The following is a 21,324-nucleotide window of genomic DNA, read 5'->3' as shown; positions in this document are numbered from 1 at the left end:
TTACAGATTTCCTTACCCTAGTCTACCAATCCAAGATTTCTTTGAACAACTCTGAATGACAGAATTACCTATCCCACTTCTTAAAGATACACACGCTATCTCTCGCGTTCTGATATAAGTTAGTTTATGAGTGACAACTACTCATTAGACAATAAGCAATCACTGATAGCAGTATGGATTGTCTCAAAGGATTGTATTTACATTTTTGTAAGGAGTATCACTTTATGGAATACTGTTAACAGATATATGCGGCCAACATCTCTAGCTATTTTATTATGTAGGCATTAAGTAAGCATTGTAGATATCTTAAAGGAGGTTTTCATTTTAAATATAAGGCATCAACTGGCCATACATATTGCTGCAGCCACCACTATAAGTATTTGAGAATTACATGCTGACGATTCAGATGATGCTTTCATAGTAATATATGAACTTCTTTTGGACAGCAGGGCTTCAAGGCTCATGAATGGTGTATTTTACCATTATACAATGTCATGTTCATTTTCCATGCAGCATGCACTCTGGAGTTCTTGTACACATAATAAGATGAGTGTCATGGAGGCTCTAAATTTGCTGGATAATCTAGTGGATGAATCTGATCCTGATGTGGACTTCCCAAACTCCTTCCATGCTTACCAAACAGCAGAGGGTATCCGCAAGGTACACCCAGACAAAGGTAAGGTAGCAGATATCTCAAAATACATATTGGTCCAAGCTTCAGCATTTTTACACTTTCGGAGGTGGCATACTGTATCACACATTTTGTAGAGGTTGCAAACTTTTTTTTCAAGCATATAGCAGCTACATAGATACATATGTTACTGTTGTTTCCATACCCTTTTGTTGTGTTGTACACATCAGTCTATCATTCATGCAGATGTTAAGAGATTAACATTTCCCATAAATGTTTATTTGTTTAGTGATGTGTACAATCCAATCCATAAAGATGCTGCGGGTATTTGCTCTTAAACCAGTAATATAACAATTATGGCTACAATCTGATTGGCTCTAGCTTCTATTCTATTACCTTTTGGGTTCTCTGTTATTTATTTATATATTTATTTATTTATTTGTAAAGGCCCATTAGCTTTGAACTCGTTTTTATGTGCAAAAGAGGTCTCTCTTGATAAATTGAGTTGGGCATGAATAGGCAGATGGGGGGGGGGGGGGGGGAGGGGGTTATGATAACATACCTGTTTATGTTATGGTGATTAAATATCATTTTACTTTATTTAGGGTAAATGAAAAGAGAAATGCAGTGTGAACTTGGCTTACAGAAATCTTTAACTTTTTTGTCTTTATGAAATATCTCTTCTGATCTAATGGGTCTTTTTGCCTCTTTTCTAGAAAAATAAATTAGTAAAATTATGTCCGTTCACATTTCCTACCTTAACTCAGAGATTAACACATTCTCTTCTTTCAGACTGGTTCCAATTGGTGGGTTTGTTGCATGATATTGGCAAAATTCTGGCCCTGGAGAATGAGCCTCAGGTAAAATGAGCCTCAGCAAATGCTATAGACAATTTCTTCCCACTTTGATTCTGTTGTGCATATATATATTGGTTTTAGAATACAGTGGATATACCCTGATCAGTCATAGCATTATAATCACCTGCCTTAAAATATATAGGTCCCCCCTACCTCCAAAATAGCTCTGACTCAACATGGACTCCTTAAAGGGGTAGTCCAGTGGTGAAAAACTTATCCCCTATCCTAAGGATAGGGGATAAGTTTGAGATCGCGGGGGGTCCGACCGCTGGGGCCCCCTGCGATCACTCTGTACGGGGGCCAGGCTCTCTGGCCAGATAGCGGGTGTCGACCCCCGCATGAAGCGGCGGCCGACACACCCCCTCAATACATCTCTATGGCAGAGCCGGAGATTGCCGAAGGCAGCGCTTCGGCTCTGCCATAGAGTTGTATTGAGGGGGCGTGTCGGCCGCCGCCTCGTGCAGAGGTCGACACGCCCCCTTCCCGCGGGCTGTCAGGACTCCGTACAGGAGATCGCAGGGGGCCCCAGTGGTCGGACCCTCCGCAATCTCAAACTTATCCCCTATCCTTAGGATAGGGGATAAGTTGTTCACCACTGGGTCACCACTGGACTACTCCTTTAAGACCTTTGAATGTTTATGGCTACACAGCCCCACACACCAAGCTGTGATGCACTGTGTGTTCTGACACTTTTCTACCATATACTACAGTGGGGCAAAAAAGTATTTAGTCAGCCAAAAAGATGAGAGGCCTGCAATTTTCATCATAGGTATACCTCTACTATGAGAGACACAATGAGAAAAAAAATCCATAAAATCACATTGTCTGATTTTTAAAGAATGTATTTGCAAATTATGGTGGAAAATAAGTATATTTTCCTATGTTCTACCTCCTCAAAGTTTCTGCAAACCTTGCATACCACATAAAAAAAGATGTACTTTTTACATTTCCAAAATTTCAAGTAAAATTGTTAGGCTTCTAATTCATTTAAAATGTTAATTTAAAAAAATATATATATTTTCAAAATAAAGTAGACATCTGAAAGTATAGGTCTCATACACTATTTATTCAGTATGCATAAATATATGCAGCAGGTTAGTGTTTAACCCCTTAACGACGCAGGACGTAAATGTACGTCCTGGTGAGCTGGTACTTAACGCACCAGGACGTACATTTACGCCCTATGCATAACCGCGAGCATCGCTCCGCTGATAGCTGCCAGGGACCCGCCTGTAATGGCGGACATCCGCGTTCCCGCGGATGTCAGCGATTAACCCCTCAGATGCAGTGATCAATACAGATCACGGCATCTGCAGCATTGCGGTACTTTAAATGAATGATCGGATCGCCCGCAGCGCTGCCGCGGCGATCCGATCATCCAGCATGGCGGCCGAAGATCCCCTCACCTTGCTCCAGCCGTCTGCTGGGGTCTTCTGCTCTGGTCTGCGATCGAGCAGACCAGTGCAGAAGATGACCGATAATGCTGATCAGTGCTGTGTCCTATACATAGCACTGAACAGTATTAGCAATAAAATGATTGCTATAAATAGTCCCCTATGGGGACTATTAAAGTGTAAAAATAAAAGTAAAAAATAAAAGTAAAAAAAATGTGAAAAACCCACTCCCCCAATAAAAATGTAAATTGTCCCATTTTTCCTATTTCACCCCCAAAAAGTGTAAAAAAAAATATTTCATATACATATTTAGTATCGCCACATGCGTAAATATCCCAACTATTAAAATAAAATGTTAATGATACTGTACGGTGAACGGCGTGAACGTAAAAAAATAAATCCAAAATAGCTGCTTTTTTATATCATTTTATTCAAAAAAATTAATAAAAAAAGTATTAAAAATTTTATATAAGCAAATATGATATCAATAAAAAGTACAGATCACGGCGCAAAAAATTAGCCCTCATACCACCGCTTATACGGAAAAATGAAAAAGTTATAGGTCTTCAAAATAGGGGGATTTTAAACGTACTAATTTGGTTAAACAGTTTGCGATTTTTTTTTTAAGCGCAACAGTAAAAGAAAAGTATATTATCATGGGTATCATTTTAATCATATTGACCCAAAGAATAAAGAACACATGTCATTTTTACCATAAATTGTACGGCGTGAAAACGAAACCTTCCAAAAATTGGCTAAATTGCGGTTTTCTTTTTAATTTCCCCACACAAATAGTATTTTTTTGGTTGCACCATACATTTTATGGTAAAGTGAGTGATGGCATTACAATGGACAACTGGTCGCGCAAAAAACAAGCCCTCATACTAGTCTGTGGATGAAAATAAAAGAGTTATGATTTATTGAAGACGAGGAGGAAAAAACGAAAAGGGGCTGAGTCCTTAAGGGGTTAAACAGCAAAAAAAAAGAAATTTTTAAATTTCATGATTTTATGCATTGTGAAAAAAAATTATATATGCTTACTTTTACTATGTACATGAAGTTCAACTTGTGACAAAAAAAACAATGTCAGAATTATCATGATTGGCAAAACGTTACCAGAGTTATTCTCTAATAAAGTCAGACATCCCCAATTTGAAAAAACAGGCCTGGTCTTTAAGGGGCCTACATGCCAAATTGTCTTGGTCCTTAACCCCTTAAGGACATGCGCAGTAAATGTACGGCGCTGCTAAGAAGTACTTAGCGCACAGCGCCGTACATTTACGGCACAGCTTTCCTGGATCACCGCATCTCCGGACACGGTGATCGGAATGGTTTGACTGCTGATATCTATCAGCAGCCATCCCGGCATATCGCCCAGGGGGGTCCTGAGACCCCCCCCCCATATCGGCGATAGGTCAATTCAGACCTGTGATTTTCCACTATTCCGGGTTAATCAGGTCTCTGGTGACCCGGAAAAAAAGGGAGAATGGGGCTGTCCGAGACCCATTCACACATACCCAGCAGGAGTGAGGTGGCACGGGTGACGCCTCACGATCACGTGACTGATCGGTCGGAACGGCGATCGGAGCGGAGATCGGCGCCGGCGGGGGTCTCCTACCTTGCCCTGGTCCAGTGGGGTCCCCTCAGGATCGGTGGCGGCGACAGGAGCAGCAGGATCGGTCCCTGCGGCAGGATACAGCGGCGGCAGGATACAGCAGGAGGTGAGTCCTGTTCACCTCCTACTGTTGCCTAGCAACAACTTGCAGCATGCAAAGCCCAAGGGCATGCTGGGAGTTGTAGTTTTGCAACAGCTGGCGTTCCAACTACAACTCCCAGCATGCCCTTTGGTAGTCTGTGCATGCTGGGGGTTGTAGTTTTGCAACAGCTGGAGGCACATTTTTTCTATGAAAAAGTGTGCATTCACTGTTGCATAACTACAACTCCCAGCATGCACAAACTACCAAAGGGCATGCTGGGAGTTGTAGCAGTGTGCCTCCAGCTGTTTCAAAACTACAACTCTCAGCATGCCCTTCGGCTGTCAATGCATGCTGATTGTTGCAGTTTTGCAACAGCTGAAGACACATTGGTTGTGAAACCGAGTTTGTTACCTAACTCAGTGTTTCGCAACCAGTGTGCCTCCAGCTGTTGCAAAAATACAATTCCCAGCATGCACTGAGAGACACACTGGTTGCGAAACACTGAGTTAAGTAACAAACGCTCAGTGTTTCGCAACCAATGTGCCTCCAGCTGTTGCATATCTACAACTCCCAGCATGTATGGTCTGTCAGTGCATGCTGGGAGTTGTAGTTTTGCAACAGCTGGAGGTTTGCCATGTGAATGTACAGGGTACATTCACACAAGTGGGTTTACAGCAAGTTTTCTGCTGCAAGTTTGAGATGTGGCAAATTTTCCGCCACAGCTCAAACTCACTGTAAACCCAACTGAGTGAATGTATCCTAAAAACACTACACTACACTTACACAAAATAAAAAAGTAAAACACTACATATACACATACCCCTACACAGTCCCCCCCTCCCCCCAATAAAAAAACAAAACGTCTTGTACAGCACTGTTTCCAAAACAGAGCCTCCAGCTGTTGAAAAACAACAACTCCCAGTATTGCCGGACAGCCACTGACTGTCCAGGCATGCTGGGAGTTTTGCAACAGCTGAAGACACCCTGTTTGGGAAACACTGCCGTGGGGTATTTTTGTGGCGGATTCAAATCCCCAATTTAGGCCTCAAATGCGCATGGCGCTCTCTCACTTCGGAGCCCTATCGTATTTCAAAGAAACAGTTTAGGGCCACATATGTGGTATCTCCGTACTCGGGAGAAATTGTGTTACAAATTTTGGGGGGCTTTTTCTCCTTTTACCCCTTGTAAAATTTCAAAAACTGGGTCTACAAGAACATGAGAGTGTAAAAAATGAAGATTTTGAATTTTCTCCTTCATTTTGCTGCTATTCCTGTGAAACACCTAAAGGGTTAACACACTTTCTGAATGTCATTTTGAATACTTTGGGGGGTGCAGTTTTTATAATTGGGTCATTTGTGGGGTATTTCTAATATGAAGACCCCTCATATCCACTGCAATACTGAACTGGTCCTTGAAAAATTCTGATTTTGAAAATTTGGTGAAAAATTGGAAAATTGCTGCTGAACTTTGAAGCCCTCTGGTGTCTTCCAAAAGTAAAAACTTGTCAATTTTATGATGCAAACATAAAGTAGACATATTGTATTTGTGTATCAAAATATAATTTATTTGGAATATCCATTTTCCTTACAAGCAGAGAGTTTCAAAGTTAGAAAAATGGAAATTTTGCATGCTGCAAAATTTTTATGAAATTTTGGGATTTTTCACCAAGAAAGGATGCAAGTAACAACGAAAATTTACCACTGTGTTAAAATAGAATATGTCACGAAAAAATTAATCTCGGAATCAGAATAATCGGTAAAAGCATCCCAAAGTTATTAATGCATAAAGTGATAGTGGTCAGAATTGCAAAAAAAGGGCTGCGTCCATAAGGTGAAAAAGGGCTCAGTCCTTAAGGGGTTAATACAAATAACAAGTGGAGGACAGAGGAGACTCTTAAAGAAGAAGTTACAGGTCTGTGAGAGCCAGAAATCTTGGTTTTTTGTAGGTGACCAAATACTTATTTTCCACCATAATTTGCAAAGAAATTCTTTAAAAATGAGACAATGTGATTTTATGGATTTTTTTTCTCATTCTGTCTTTCATAGCGGAGGTATACCTATATGGAAATTACAGGCCTCTCATCTTTTTAAGTGGGAGAACTTGCACAATTGGTGGCCGACTAAATACTTTTTTGCCCCACTGTACTGTATATGATCTCACTTGGCTCTGTAACTGCATGAATTTACATACAAGACAGAGGACATTGGAATGGTCTTATCTTTTCTATATTGATATAAACTAGAATGCCTTAGGCTAGGTTCAGACTACGGAATCTCCGGGCAGAAAATTTCCACCCGGAGATTCCGAGTGCGGCCAGTGTTGACTGAATCAGTCGGCGCTAGGACCGCGCGGACACTGCAGTCTCCAATAGACTGCAATGTGTTCCGCGCGGATTTCCGCCTGAAGAAAGAGCAATGCCTTTCTTCAGGCGGAAATTTCCAAGCGGATTTTCCGTTCACAAATTCTGCTTCACAAATTCCGAAGTGTGAATTTGTGAACGGAAAACCATTCACTACACTGTACATTTTAGCAAGCGGAATTTCCGCCTGCAATTTCAAAGCAGAATTGCAGGCGGAAATTCCGTAGTCTGAACCTAGCCTTAGATTTCTACCGTTTGAGAAAGGTTGTGATGACCTAAACGTCCATATACAATGGTATCCTATCTGACCTAATGAAATAGTTTCTTATTAAATATAAACTTGTGAATGCATTTAAATACAAAGTGCTATTGATTTCTCTATTGGACACTGTAGCGCCTTGAAGTAACAAAAGCACTCAACTTTTCTATCATAGACAGCATTAACTATTTTAGCAATCTGTGCTTTAGTAACTCTTTTGTGGAATTCCCTGTGTATTAGTGAGCCTTGGGCACCCATGACCAGTTGTCCTTTCTTGGATCACTTTTTGGCAGGTATTAACCACTGCATAATAGGAACATTCCACAAAACCTGCCATTTTAAAGTCAATACTTTGTCCCAGTCATATTGGGGGACATTTATCAAAGCATTTAGTAGGGTTTTTTTGCTTAAAATTGTCGCAAAAAAGTTGCATGTGCAAGTACGCTCTTTTTTCTGCGACTTTTTGCATGTTCTGTGTCCTAAGCAAAAAATAAAAATCTTGCTTACCAAAGCAAAAAGTGATTTTTGACTTGCAGTGGTCAGAGATTTATCAAGTGCGAAAGTCGCAAAAAAGTTGCATCGCATGAAAAAAACCTCCTAAATTTACTCCAGCTCAGACATGGAGCAGAAAAAGCCACTACCAAAGCAAAAAAAGAAAAAGTGCTTAGGTGAAAGAAATTTATCAACAGGCTGAAAGCAGTTGATAAATAAGTCGCACCTAAGCAAAAAAATTGTTAGAAAAAAATTACTAAAAAAAGGAAAACATAAGCAAACATTGATAAATGTCCCCCATAGTCATTACAATTTGGCCTTTGTCAAAGTCATTCAGATGTTACTCACTAGGTCATGCAGATGCTTCACATGTCTTTTTATGTGTCTAGCTTCTGTATTTGGCTCAAAAATGCTACTGCTCATTTTTATGAAGTATATTAGAAAGGTAAAAATTTTGCCAAGATGTATAACATATAAAAAGATTTTGATTCTGACCCTGCCCATTAAAGGTATTATCATTTTCATCCAGCATATTGATAGGATTTGCAGACAATAACAGATAACAGTTTCTTGCCAAACAGAGATTTGATATTGTCACAAGGCTAAAGGTGGCCATACACATTCAATTGCTGTTGGCTGAGACTTTATTTGGCTGAAAGCAGTCGTTCCCGATCCCTCCATACACTTGAACGTTTGGCTCGATCCAACATCATATGTGTTCTCAATTCTCAGTTGATCTCTCTATAGACAATAGAGTTGGACAGTTGAAGATGAAATCCAACAAACCTGACCCTTCTCTCCCGCATATGTCAATGTAGAGTTCTGTAATGTCTCATACACATTACAGAACTCTACGTTGACATATGCGGGAGAGAAGGGTCAGGTTTGTTGGATTTCAACTTCAACTGTCCAACTCTATTGTCTATAGAGAGATCAACTGAGAATTGAGAACACATATGATGTTGGATCGAGCCAAACGTTCAAGTGTATTGAGGGATCGGGAACGACTGCTTTCAGCCAAATAAAGTCTCAGCCGACAGCAATTGAATGTGTATGGCCACCTTTAGCCTTGTGACAATATCAAATCTAGCGCTGCGGAATCTGTAGGCGCTATATAAATAAAATTATTATTATTATTATTATCTCTGTGTGGCAAGAAACTATTATCTGTTATTGTTTGCAAATCCTATCAATATGCTGGATGCAAATGATAATTTATTATATTTCCTCTTTACAGTGGGCTGTTGTTGGTGACACTTTTCCTGTTGGTTGCAAGTTCCAAAAATCTATTGTATTTAGTGACACAACATTTGAAAACAATTCAGATGCAAAACACCCAGTATACCGGTGAGTACATTGTACTTTATTATTTGTAGTCTATGTGCTTTATAAGGCTCTTCAATCTCCAGCCAACATAGTAACTATTATAGACAATTTAAAAATAGCAGATAAAATAAGGGAGATTTATCAAAACCCGTGTAGAGGAAGAGTGGTGCAAATTTCCATGGCAACCAATCAAATCGCTTCGTTCATTTTTCACAGGTCTCTTTAAAATTGAAAGAAGCAATCTGATTGGTTGCCATGAGCAATTGCTCCACTCTTCCTCTATACAGGTTTTGATAAATCTCACCTTATGTTCTTCTTTGTATAATGTAAGTATTCAGAAAGCAATGGCAACAAGACAACTTATATCTAATAATTTATCTTTTCAGCACAGAATATGGGATCTATGAACCCAATTGTGGTCTAGAAAATGTCCTCATGTCTTGGGGTCATGATGGTAATGTAAACCTACCTTCTGGCACTTTTTCCGGCTTTATGTGCAATATTTAGTTACATTACATAGCTATGATATGTTTGCTTATTATTGTCCACAAGACATTATATGGATTATGTACACCAGGATTTGAATGATCCCATAGTAGTGTATTTTCTAGTCTATTGAAAGTCTTAAGAAATATAATTATGGTAACTAACAATAAAAAATAGTAGAACGGTGAACTGCAAATCAATTGCAAGATGCTACTGGGTCACATGGTAGCAGGGAGCCTAAGGAATTGTTCAAACTATGGAAATTCCTTGTGGAAATTCTGGGTGAATTCTACCTGGAGCAGCCTCCCATTGATTTCAATAGGATTCTGCTGCTTAGTCCACATCATAGCAGGATTTCAGAAGAGGACTAAGGCTAGATTCACACTGCGGAATCTTCGGGCAGAAAATTTTCGCCCGGAGATTCCGAGTGCGGCCAGCGCCGGCTGAATCAGCGGATTTTCCGTTCACAAATTCCGCTTCACAAATTCCGAAGTGTGAATTTGTGAATGGAAAACCATTCACTACACTATACATTTTAGCTAGCGGAATTTCTGCCTGCAATTTCAAAGCGGAATTGCAGACAGAAATTCCGTAGTGTGAACCTAGTCTAAGAAAGACACCAGAGTAGATTTATCAAAACTGTCTAAAAGAAAATTACTGGGGGAAATTTATCCAGGGATTTAGACAGGATTCTTTTGGGTAAAAAAAAGTCTCAGAAAAGCTGCATGGGCATTGCGTGCGACTTTTTTGTGCCTTTTCATTGCACAGCAGATTATTGAAAAAACACTGTAAACCGTCTAATCTGTCTTTGCAGATGCAGTGGTCAGAATTTTATCATAGTTTTTTTTCTGAAAAGTCGCTGAAAAATTGGCAAACCCCTCCACTACACCACAAATCTACAAAAGCCCAGACCTGGCTTTCAAAACTGCCTTAAACCTCTTAAGGACCATGGACGTGTATACATGTCCAATGGCCGTTAACCAGGTATGACGCGGGCTCCTGACTCGAGCCCGCGTCATAATGGGCGGCGCCCAGCTGATTCCTGTAGCTGGGGGCCGGCTTTAATCGCCGACATGCGGCGATTGCCGCGGCCGGTTATTAACCATTTAGATCGCCACTGTCAAAGTTGACAGCAACATCTAAAGGTGCCTGTATTCAGTCCCTGGTGTTCCAGTGGGGTGGATCGCCCCCCCGCAGGGGTTTGTGGGGCAATCCACTGCTGAGGTAGCCTTCCATGTCAGCTCCGGCTCTCTGAATGATACAGCCTGGCAGGACCAGGCTTTATCATTCGAGCGCAGAGCACACAGATGAATGGGATTGTATGTAATTCCATTGATCTGTATGAGGAATCAAATGATTCCTCCTAAAAGTCCCCTAAGGGGACTAAAAGTGTAAAAAAAAAAAAAAAAAAAAAAGTTTAAAAACGCACACATTAACCCCTTCCTTATTAAAAGTTTAAATCACCCCCCTTTTCCCAAATTCCATCTAAAAAATATATAAACATAATAAAAATAAACATGATATCGCCGCGTGGGTAAATGTCCGAACTATAAAAATATACAGTGGTCCCTCCACATAGGATGGTAATTTGTTCCAAACGAGCCATCGTTTGTCGAATCCTTTGTATGTTTAGGGATTCGTGCAATGTAAAGTATAGGAAGCTGTACTCACCTGTCCCCGCCGCTCGCGATGGTGTCCCCGCCGCTCCTGATGGTGACTCCGGGCCTCCGCTGGGCTCTCCCTTCTTCTCCGGTCCTCTGCTGTCTTCCGCAAAGCCTTACTGGGCCTGCGTAGCGACGTCATTACGCTGCTGCGTACGCCATTCCTATTTGATGACGTGTGCAGCAGCGTATTGACGTCATCGGAGAGGGCCGAGAAGACACCGGAAGACCAGCGCTGGACCTGGAGGGCACCCCTGAGCATTGTGGAGGGGTAAGTAATACTTACCGCACCACACGGGGAACATTAAGCTGCTATCCGGCAGCAGCTTAAGCATTTTGTCCTGCTGGATAGCACTTAATGCGATGGCCCCGACATAAAAAGCATCGTATGTCGATCATTTCACACCTCCCCTAATAAAAGTTTGAATCACCCCCCCTTTTCCCATTTAAAAAAAAAGTGTAAATAAAAATAAACATATGTGGTATCGCCGCGTGCGGAAATGTGCAAATTATAAAAATATATTGTTAATTAAACCGCACAGTCAATGGCGTATGCGAAAAAAAATTCCAAAGTCCAAAATAGTGTATTTTTGGTCATGAAAAAAATTAATAAAAAGTGATCAACAAGTCCGATCAATACAAAAAGGGTAGGGCGCAAAAAAATAGCCCTCATACTGCCCCATATGCGGTAAAATTTAAAAGTTATAGGGGTCAGAAGATGACAATTTTAAAGGTATTAATTTTCCTGCATGTAGTTATGATAAGTACGACAAAATCAAACCTATATAAGTAGGGTATCATTTTAATCATATGGACCTACAGAATAAAGAGAAGGTGTCATTATTACTGAAAAATTTACTGCGTAGAAAAAGAAGCCCCCAAACGTTTTTTTTTCCAATTTTGTCTCACAATGATTTTTTTTTCCGTTTCGCCATAAATTTTTGGGTAAAATGACTGATGTCATTACAAAGTAGAATTGGTGGCGCAAAAAATAAGCTATCATATGGATTTTTAGGTGCAAAATTTAAAGGGTTATGATTTTTTTAAGGTAAGGAGGAAAAAACTAAAGTGCAAAAATGGAAAAACCACCAGCCTTAAGGGGTTAAAGGGTTAAACAGCAAGTTTAAAAAGTTGAAAATTTGGGTGCAACGGTCTACAAAATGGTACAATACAAAGGAGGCACCATACAAAGGGGTGTACTGAAGTAAAAAAAACATGTACCACACCATATTTATCACATGCCCTGCATTATGTTATACGTTTGGTGCACGTACAAACGTCCAACACCACAAATTAAGGTGTAAAAAAAGTTTACCTATATGGTACAAAGCTACAACTCAAAGCATGCCCTGACAGTGAAGACATGCTGGGAGTTGTAGTTTTGCAACAGCTGGAGAGTCATAGGTTGGGGATTGCTGCCTTAACATGTATCTCTCTATATGGTACACAACTGCAACTCCCAGCAACCCCAGAATTTTAATAAATGTGAATAAGCTCCTCCCCTCAAAAATTACCCTCTTTTCCCATAAAAAGAAGAAAAAAATACCAAAAACTATTAAATGTATAAACAAATTTGGTATAGCCACAGGCAGAAATACCCGAACTATTAAAACAAACGTTAATGATCCCATGCAGTGAACGGTGTAAACATTACAAAATACCAGAGTTCAAAATGTGACCAAATGTCATATATATGCAAAAGTGGTATCGCTAAATACTACAGATCATGGTGCAAAAAATGAGCCCTCAGACAGCCCCATGTATGGAAAAATAAGAAAGTTATAGGGGTCAGCAAAGGGTCAACAATACAATACAGCAACAAACAGCACTTATCTCAGACACTTTCAAACTGAAAGGAAAAGTGACTGTGCTGAGGTAATTTCTTCTAGCTGTTTATTGTTCAGACAGATTTATCATATATTCTGTGCTATTTCCAAAATGTGACATACGTCAGCACTTTCACAGCAAGAAATTATTGGCTGTAAAACACATCCACCAAAGACAATGATAAATTCCACCCTAAAGCACCAACTCACGCCGCGCGTGTGTGTATGTGTATATATATATATATATATATATATATATATACACACACACATACATAATACATACATACACTCTTGCTTGCATGCACACATAAATAAACAGACCTGCACAATTTGCTCATGCTCTATGTGAATTGCACTCAGTAAACCAGCCCAGGTCAGGTGCTCTATGTGAACAATGGGGGAGATTTATCAAAGTTGTCTATGTCCCGCATCAATATAGACCAAACTACAGAGGGTTAGGCTGGTCTATTGTGCGCCTCATTTATCAAAAGTCGCACGGCTCTTGATAAATTCTGTGCACGGACTTCAGGATCTATGCTTTAGACTGTATTTAAACCTGCTCCAGCATGGTCTGACATTTCGGCGTACCTTCAGCCGATGCGACTTGTCGTTGAAAAGTCGCTTTTGATAAATTCAGCACCAATGCATTATCCAATGCATTTCAGTCTAAAATAGACTAGAATGCATCATGTTCTAAAAATCCTCTAGAGCAAAAGTCGCAGAAAAGTCGCATATATTTAGGCTGCGACTTTCTGTGTGACAAATTTAGACAGGAAAAACCAGTCTAAATCCTTTGATAAATATCCCCCAATATGTAGTATCATGCAAGTTTAAAACAATAAATCAGAACAATCTGTATTTGAATCTAAACTATCAGTAGGTAGCCATTTGCCCCTTTAATATGTGACACAGATGGGTCTGACTGAGGCTGAACGAATGAGTAAATGAAATAAAAATGCAGCATGAAGGAAGAAGAAATAAACTCAGTGTACATGAAAAATTAAATCTGAAAAAGATATATAAAAGAAATAAACAATAGCTGTTATTAAAGCTGCTAAGCTAAAACATTAGGGTGACTAACTAACTAGAGAGTCCATAGAAAGATGGTAGTGCTAGCGTACACTATCATAATAATAATTATATAAACAATAAATTACACAATATATTGCAAATTGATGATTTAAAAATGAAAAAAAAAATCACTATCTAGCAGATATTGGCTGCCGTAATCCGTTCTGGGAGAGTGGAATACCAAGAGTAATGCCGCTGGTATTGCGCAGTAACCACCTGGCCGTGCCACCCTAACCCTTGCGTTGCTGTGACTCCGCCTCCACGTGACATTACGGAACGGGCCGCACATGCTATAGGGGAAGTCTGGAGGAGGAGCACGTCCATCCTACACTGTGCGGTGATATCGCTCACATAGTGTAGGAGGATTGGATCGGCAGGGAAACAAATGCACGGCAAGGCAGTGCAGCACGGAGGTGATAGAGCCTGAAGTTTGAGGCTTGATTAGGGTGTGCCCAGGCACACCCCGTGCGCACGCCTATGAAGGTGTCTTTACTCACCCATCAAAGTACAAAAAAGCAACCTTTCAGCAACGTCTGAGAAAGGCCTCATTGTGAGGCTAACACGTTGCATTTTTGTACTTTGATGGGTGAATAAAGGCACTTTTTCTTTGCAACCCTGGAGTGCGGCTTCTACTGTTTGGATTTTGAGACACATTGTTTGGAGTCAGCACCTATGTCATATTTACAGTGCCGGTTTTCTTCTTGCTTTTACATTGTAAGGCTGGGTCCACACTACGTTTTGTCCCATACGGGAGCGCATACGGCAGGGGGGAGCTAAAAGCTCGCGCTCCCGTATGTTACCGTATGCGCTCCCGTATGTCATTCATTTCAATGAGCCGACCGGAGTGAAACGTTCGGTCCGGTCGGCTCATTTTTGCGCCGTATGCGCTTTTACAACCGGACCTAAAACCGTGGTTGACCACAGTGTTTGGTACTGATATCTGAAGTGAGTATAGTGGTTATAAAGCAGTAACTTGTACATATCGGGGGAGATTTATCAAAACCTGTGCAGAGGAAGAGTGGTGCAGTTGCCCATAGCAACCAATCAGATTGCTTCTTTCATTTTCCACAGGCCTCTTTAGAGGCCTGTGGAAAATGAAAGAAGCAATCTGATTGGTTGCTATGGGCAACTGCACCACTCTTCCTCTGCACAGGTTTTGATAAATCTCCCCCATCAAGCATATATCATTACTAAATACATGTGTTGGCTGCTGTGATTTGCAGCCCATTACATGCTATGTTGACAAGTGACCAATCACCTTTGAAATCATAAAAAATTAAAATGTACAACCTACAATAATCCTACTGCCACTACACAACTGTATATGCAGCTTCTACCCTCACATTTCATATCCTTCCTCCCTAATTTTTAGACTGTTAGCCCTTGTGGCCAGGGTCTTCTCTCCTTCTAGTCTGCAACTCAATTAGTTTAGGTTTAGTATACTTTTTTGTCTTATGTACTTAACCCTCTTTAGCCCCCCTGGTGCTTTAAAAATAAAATGTAAATAATCACTACGCTGTCTTTATTAGGAACACGCTCATCGCCAACCCCTATAAACAATAAAGTAAACAAACTGCCTTCTATAAAAGGAATGGATACAACCTTGATCATAAATAGGTCAAAGTGTCACAATAATTTTGTTTTTATGATAAAAAAAAAAAGGTCCCCAGTCTGTTAATCTCCAGCTGTTGCACAACTACAACCCCCAACAAGCTGTAACAGCTTGTGGTTGTTAGAGCATGCTGGGAGTTCTAGCTTCACAATACAGTGGTCCCTCAACATACGAAGGTAATCCGTTCCAAACAGACCATCGTTTGTTGAAACCATTGTATGTTGAGGGATCCGTGCAATGTAAAGTATAGGACAGTGGTCTACAACGACGCTCCGGCAAGGCCACTACTTCCCCGGCATCCTTGCTCTCCGTCGCCGCCATCACGTCACTACGCACGCCGCTCCTATTGGATGACGGGACGGCGTACGCAGAGACGTAATGATGACGATAGAGAGAGCCGACGATGGAGGGAATCCCGAAGAGGACGCGCCGGAGCCCCGAGGACAGGTAAGTGATCATCAGTGGACCACACGGGGCACCGTAAACGGCTATCCGGGAGCAGTTGATGCTGCCTTCAACATGCGATGGCCTCTGAGAAGCCATCGTATGTTGAAATGATCGTAGGTCGGGGGTCACTGTAGTTGGAGAGCATCAGGTTGGGGACAACTGATTTAAAGCTTATTTAAAGTGTAGAATCATGTAGGTCTCAAACTGACAGCAGTAGAAGCAGAGGCCATTAGCTAAGTCAACAGTCAGACACCTCACTTGTACTATAGAAATAAGTGCAATAATTCAAGTGTAATGTGAGCACAATAAAGCATTTTCAGATGTGCAGCACAATAAAGCATTTTCAGACGTGCAGCACAATAAAGCATTTTCAGATGTGCAGCACAATAAAGCATTTTCAGACGTGCAGCACAATAAAGCATTTTTCAGATGTGCAGCACAATAAAGCATTTTCAGACGTGCAGCACAATAAAGCATTTTCAGACGTGCAGCACAATAAAGCATTTTTCAGATGTGCAGCACAATAAAGCATTTTCAGACGTGCAGCACAATAAAGCATTTTCAGACGTGCAGCACAATAAAGCATTTGCAGACGTGCAGCACAATAAAGCATTTTCAGACGTGCCGCACAATAAAGCATTGTCAGACGTGCAGCACAATAAAGCATTTCCAGACGTGCAGCACAATAAAGCATTTTCAGATGTGCAGCACAATAAAGCATTTTCAGACATGCAGCACAATAAAGCATTTTCAGACGTGCAGCACAATAAAGCATTTTCAGACATGCAGCACAGTAAAGCATTTTCAGACGTGCGGCACAGTAAAGCATTTTCAGACATGCGGCACAGTAAAGCATTTTCAGATGTGCAGCACAATAAAGCATTTTCAGATGTGCAGCACAATAAAGCATTTTCAGATGCGCAGCACAATGAAGCATTTTCAGACGTGCAGCACAATAAAGCATTTTCAGACGTGCAGCACAATAAAGCATTTTCAGATGTGCAGCACAATAAAGCATTTTCAGATGTGCAGCACAATAAAGCATTTTCAGATGTGCAGCACAATAAAGCATTTTCAGATGTGCAGCACAATAAAGCATTTTCGGAGGATATAAACATGCAAACTGTTGCTTATTATAAGGAATGTCAGTGATAATTCCATGTATGTAAGCAAATAGTTACATAGCAGCTCTTTTTCTTTGTCTTCCTGCAGAATACCTGTACCAAGTTCTGAAGTTTAACCAGTGTTCCATACCAGAAGAGGTAAGTCTTCACACTTACATCAATCACAGTCTGCAACAGAAAGGAATATTGTGGCATTCAGCATTACTCAAGATTGGAAGGGGATTGTGCAGTAACAACCTATTCTCCCAAGCAACCACCAGTGGGGAACATGCTATAATTCATAGCTACTTTGGCTACTGGGATCAGAAAAAATTCTGACCCCAGCAGTTTACCCCTTCAGTGCCATAGCCAAACCTGATTATCCATGTACCAGTGACTGCAAACATTGCACTACTGAGAAATCTGACAAAAGTTCCCAAGCTTTTACTTGCAAAAGTTCATTAGGGCAAGCAAGTGGTATTCCCTAACAGGTACGAGTGCATATTTCTATGCCCAGGCACATAATACATACAGATACTCAGGCTTTGCCTACTGGCGTACATAGAAGAAGGGGGAGGGCAAAAAGCAAATACCGAGATGGGCCTCCTTTTATGGCGTCTGATTTTCTCCCCGCCTCCCCCTTTGCTTTTTATCATCCATGAAATATTGGTTAAATTCCATGGAGAGAGGACTTCTGCTTGGTGAGCGCTGGCTGTGTTTTACATTTGACATCCAGCAGTAGCTGGGGGGACAGTGGCAGGACCTATACAATCAGACATCTAAGATAAGATGTCTAGGGTCGGAGTACCCCTTTAACCCCCTAGCGGCAGTCAGTTGTGCTTTAGGAAATATAATTCGCCCTAAAAAAAATGTCAATGGAAGAATTATAAAAATTGGAGCTTTAAGAAGGCGAGGAAGAAAAATGAAAACCACCACAAAACATATTTTTTTATTGAAAAATTGTGTTTATAAACAGTTTAAACGCATTAAAACATTATTATTCTTAGAAGTCCACTTTAGCTTGAAAATGTTTACTTTTGAAAATTGTTATTTATTGGTATAATACTTGTATTTCAGGGCATGTACATGATCAGATTCCATTCATTTTACCCGTGGCACACAGGAGGTGATTACAGACACCTTTGCAATGAGAAAGATCTTAGGATGCTACCTTGGGTGCAAGAATTCAAGTAAGCCTTTATGATGACCGGCAGGGGCTATATTTGAATTTGTGATATTTTGCGAATATATGGAAGAACATTCATCCTATGTTCGCGAAATTCGCATTTTCGCTAAGTTTGTTCCCTTTTTTTTTCATGCGAAATTTTTTTATGAAATTTGCATAATGCGCATGTGCGATTATAGCTTTCACCTAAAAGGGAGGGAGGGATCAGTGTCCTCTGGAAGTGCCATGATTAGAGAATATTTGCATATTCGCATTTACGAAATATTCGCGCTCCACACCGACCCACACAGTAAATAATATTGTAGCTTTCTTTGGACCGCAAGCTGGAAGCAGGGAGAGATGATCACTTTTTTTTTATTTTATTTTTTTATACAGTACACGTCATTGTTGTGATGTGTCCTGTGAAGAAAAAAAACAAAAAAATTAATATTCGTCATTATGAATATATATTGCTATATTCTAAATATTTGCGAAATCGCGAAGTTCTGATGTTCGCGGTAAAAATTTGCATTACGAATATTCACGCTCAACACTAGTAAGCATTATGTTTTCTTTCAAATTAACCCAATCTTAAAATTGTAAATCTATAATAAAGGTTTATAGGTTTGTAGATTAAAAAAAGCTTTTTAGGTCAGATATCACCTCCGAAATACGGTAAATATGTAGTCTATATAGGTTAGGAAACCCGAGTTCTTAGATACACGATATGGGAAGTGACCCATTGAAAGGAAAAAGAAGAGCACAGATGCTCAGATGCCTCTTTCTTAATAGAGACATTAAGGAACTCAGACTTATGGAGATTGACTTCTCACCAGATAATTACCAGAATATATAGGAGAGAGAGAGGATAGTTGACACCCTTATCTTGTTCTAGTCATAATCTTGAATGGGGATGAGAGGGAGATATTAACCCAGACCTGAGCTATCAATTTATTATAGAGAGACATAATCCTATCCACCATCATAAACCAATACAGTACAAAACTTTTTAAGAAAGACCCAATCTACTTTGGCATCGGTTTAGAGAAGGCAGAGGGGAACCTAGGGAAGGCTGGAGCTGCTTATTTGGTAACAAATATTACCCAGCAGCAACAGTACAGTGATCCCTCAACTTACAATGGCCTCAACATACAATAGTTTCAACATACAATGGTCTTTTCTGGACCATTGTAAGTTGAAACCAGACTCAACATACAATGTTACAGACAGTCCAGATCTGTGAAATGTGTCAATGTCTGGAAGAACATTCACTGGTAAAAACCCCTGTATTACTGAAGCGTATGCACTGACTGATGTCTGGTAGCACCTCCTACATACAGTACAGGGAGGTATTACATGTTCTGTACACTTTACCTGTACCAGGGTTAGCTGCTCCTTTGGACACCAGGTGAGGGCGACTCCATGTTACTTTTTTTGGACACTGTGTGTACTGTACAGGACCCTGAAGAAGCTCCTGCCCTCTACATAGACCAGTGTTTCCCAAGCAGGGTGCCCCCAGCTGTTGCAAAACTACAACTCCCAGCATGCCCGGACAGCCTTTGGCTGTCCGGGCATGCTGGGAGTTGTAGTTTTGCAACAGCTAGAGGCTCCCTGCTTGGGAATCACTGATATAGACAGTGATTACAGCTCCCAGCAGATCTTTCTTACTTTTACATGGAAGGATTTGCTTTATCTGTATTACTTATCTACTCATTTTTCTTTAATCCTCACTTTTTCCTATTTTTGGATGACATTTTGGGGCTTCAGAACCAATTACCAGGTTTCCATAGAGTTCTGGTCTCAACATACAATGGTTTCAACATACAATGGTCATCCTGGAACCAATTTTATGTGTATAATGAAATACAACTTAATTATGCTCTTTCCTTCTTGTCATCCTATACATTAGCCTTCATCTCCTAACAATCCATCAGATTGGCCTCCTTTCCCTCCATAGAGACCTTGGTTCTGTTACATTGGACCCTCTCCTCCACAGAGTTCTTTGTCCCTGGTAGACAGGCAATCCTACCTCTACAGAGCCCTTTGTATATTGAGCTCCCATCAGCCATTACAAACAGGTCATTTTCATGAATAGCAGGTGGTCTAAAACCCCAAAATTTAGAACAAATATTATCCTTAGATCTCTGGATCGGCAGATACTCCTGTTGTCGAACTCCCTTCAGTAAAAATGCTCTGGCATATGGTGTGCCATATCAATGTAAGATGGGAATAGCTTGATCATGTGACTTGAAATCAATAATCTTTTAATGTCAAATTGGTCTGTCAAATGTTCTGTACAAACTTTCTTTGTCTTTCTTTCATAGCAAATTTGATCTCTACACAAAGACTGAAGATTTGCCTGATGTGGAGAACCTTGGACCATATTACAAAGGTTTAATAGACAAGTATTGCCCTAGGGTGTTATGCTGGTGATCATTTATTGCTAAGTGACCAGAAGACACCTCCTGCTGCCTAAACATCTATGCCATTATGTCTTACTTTGCTCGATGTTTCTTTTCCACATATGAAAAATTTATGAAAAGTAACAGATGTTTGATACCACTATTTAACGTTAGTAAAAGAAGAACATGCTGAGCAAAACTGTCTTTTCATTCAGAAATAAAGTTGGAACAGAGCACCGATACTGTATATATTTAGTAAATGCTGCTCCCTAGTGGACTTCCAGGTACTGACCATTGGATTATAAACTCACTGAAAATGAGAAAAAATAAATATAAAAAATTGTTCATATGTAGTCTCCTAGAAAACATTTCCATAGAAATATTGAAAAAGAGTACATAGAGATGTAGATATAACAAATGTAGGAAATATGGCTAATTTCTCAGTTTAGCTTATAAGTAGAGTTGAGCGAACTTACAGTAAATTTGATTTGTCATGAACTTCTCGGCGGTTGCTGACTTTTCCTGCATAAATT

The 21,324-nt window shown here is 40.3% G+C and overlaps 1 protein-coding gene across 2 annotated transcripts in view; it reads left to right on the top strand.

The window, feature by feature from the left end:
* The window catches only part of MIOX (myo-inositol oxygenase), a 50,879-nt gene extending 29,764 nt beyond the window's left edge, over positions 1-21,115 (top strand). For both annotated transcript variants that reach the window (XM_056573045.1, XM_056573046.1), the window contains exons 4-10: positions 514-676; positions 1,424-1,491; positions 8,927-9,036; positions 9,402-9,469; positions 17,334-17,383; positions 18,302-18,414; positions 20,714-21,115. In XM_056573045.1, the coding sequence (XP_056429020.1) occupies positions 514-676; positions 1,424-1,491; positions 8,927-9,036; positions 9,402-9,469; positions 17,334-17,383; positions 18,302-18,414; positions 20,714-20,822 (681 nt within the window). In that variant the 3' untranslated portion in view covers positions 20,823-21,115. The remainder of the gene's footprint in view (positions 1-513; positions 677-1,423; positions 1,492-8,926; positions 9,037-9,401; positions 9,470-17,333; positions 17,384-18,301; positions 18,415-20,713) is intronic.
* Positions 21,116-21,324: the final 209 nt, after the last annotated feature.

This window comes from Hyla sarda, chromosome 4, assembly GCF_029499605.1.
Source record: "Hyla sarda isolate aHylSar1 chromosome 4, aHylSar1.hap1, whole genome shotgun sequence".
Taxonomy (NCBI): Eukaryota; Metazoa; Chordata; class Amphibia; order Anura; family Hylidae; genus Hyla; species Hyla sarda.
The sequence above is the reverse complement of the archived record's forward strand: the minus strand, read 5'-3'. Positions and strand labels throughout refer to the sequence as shown.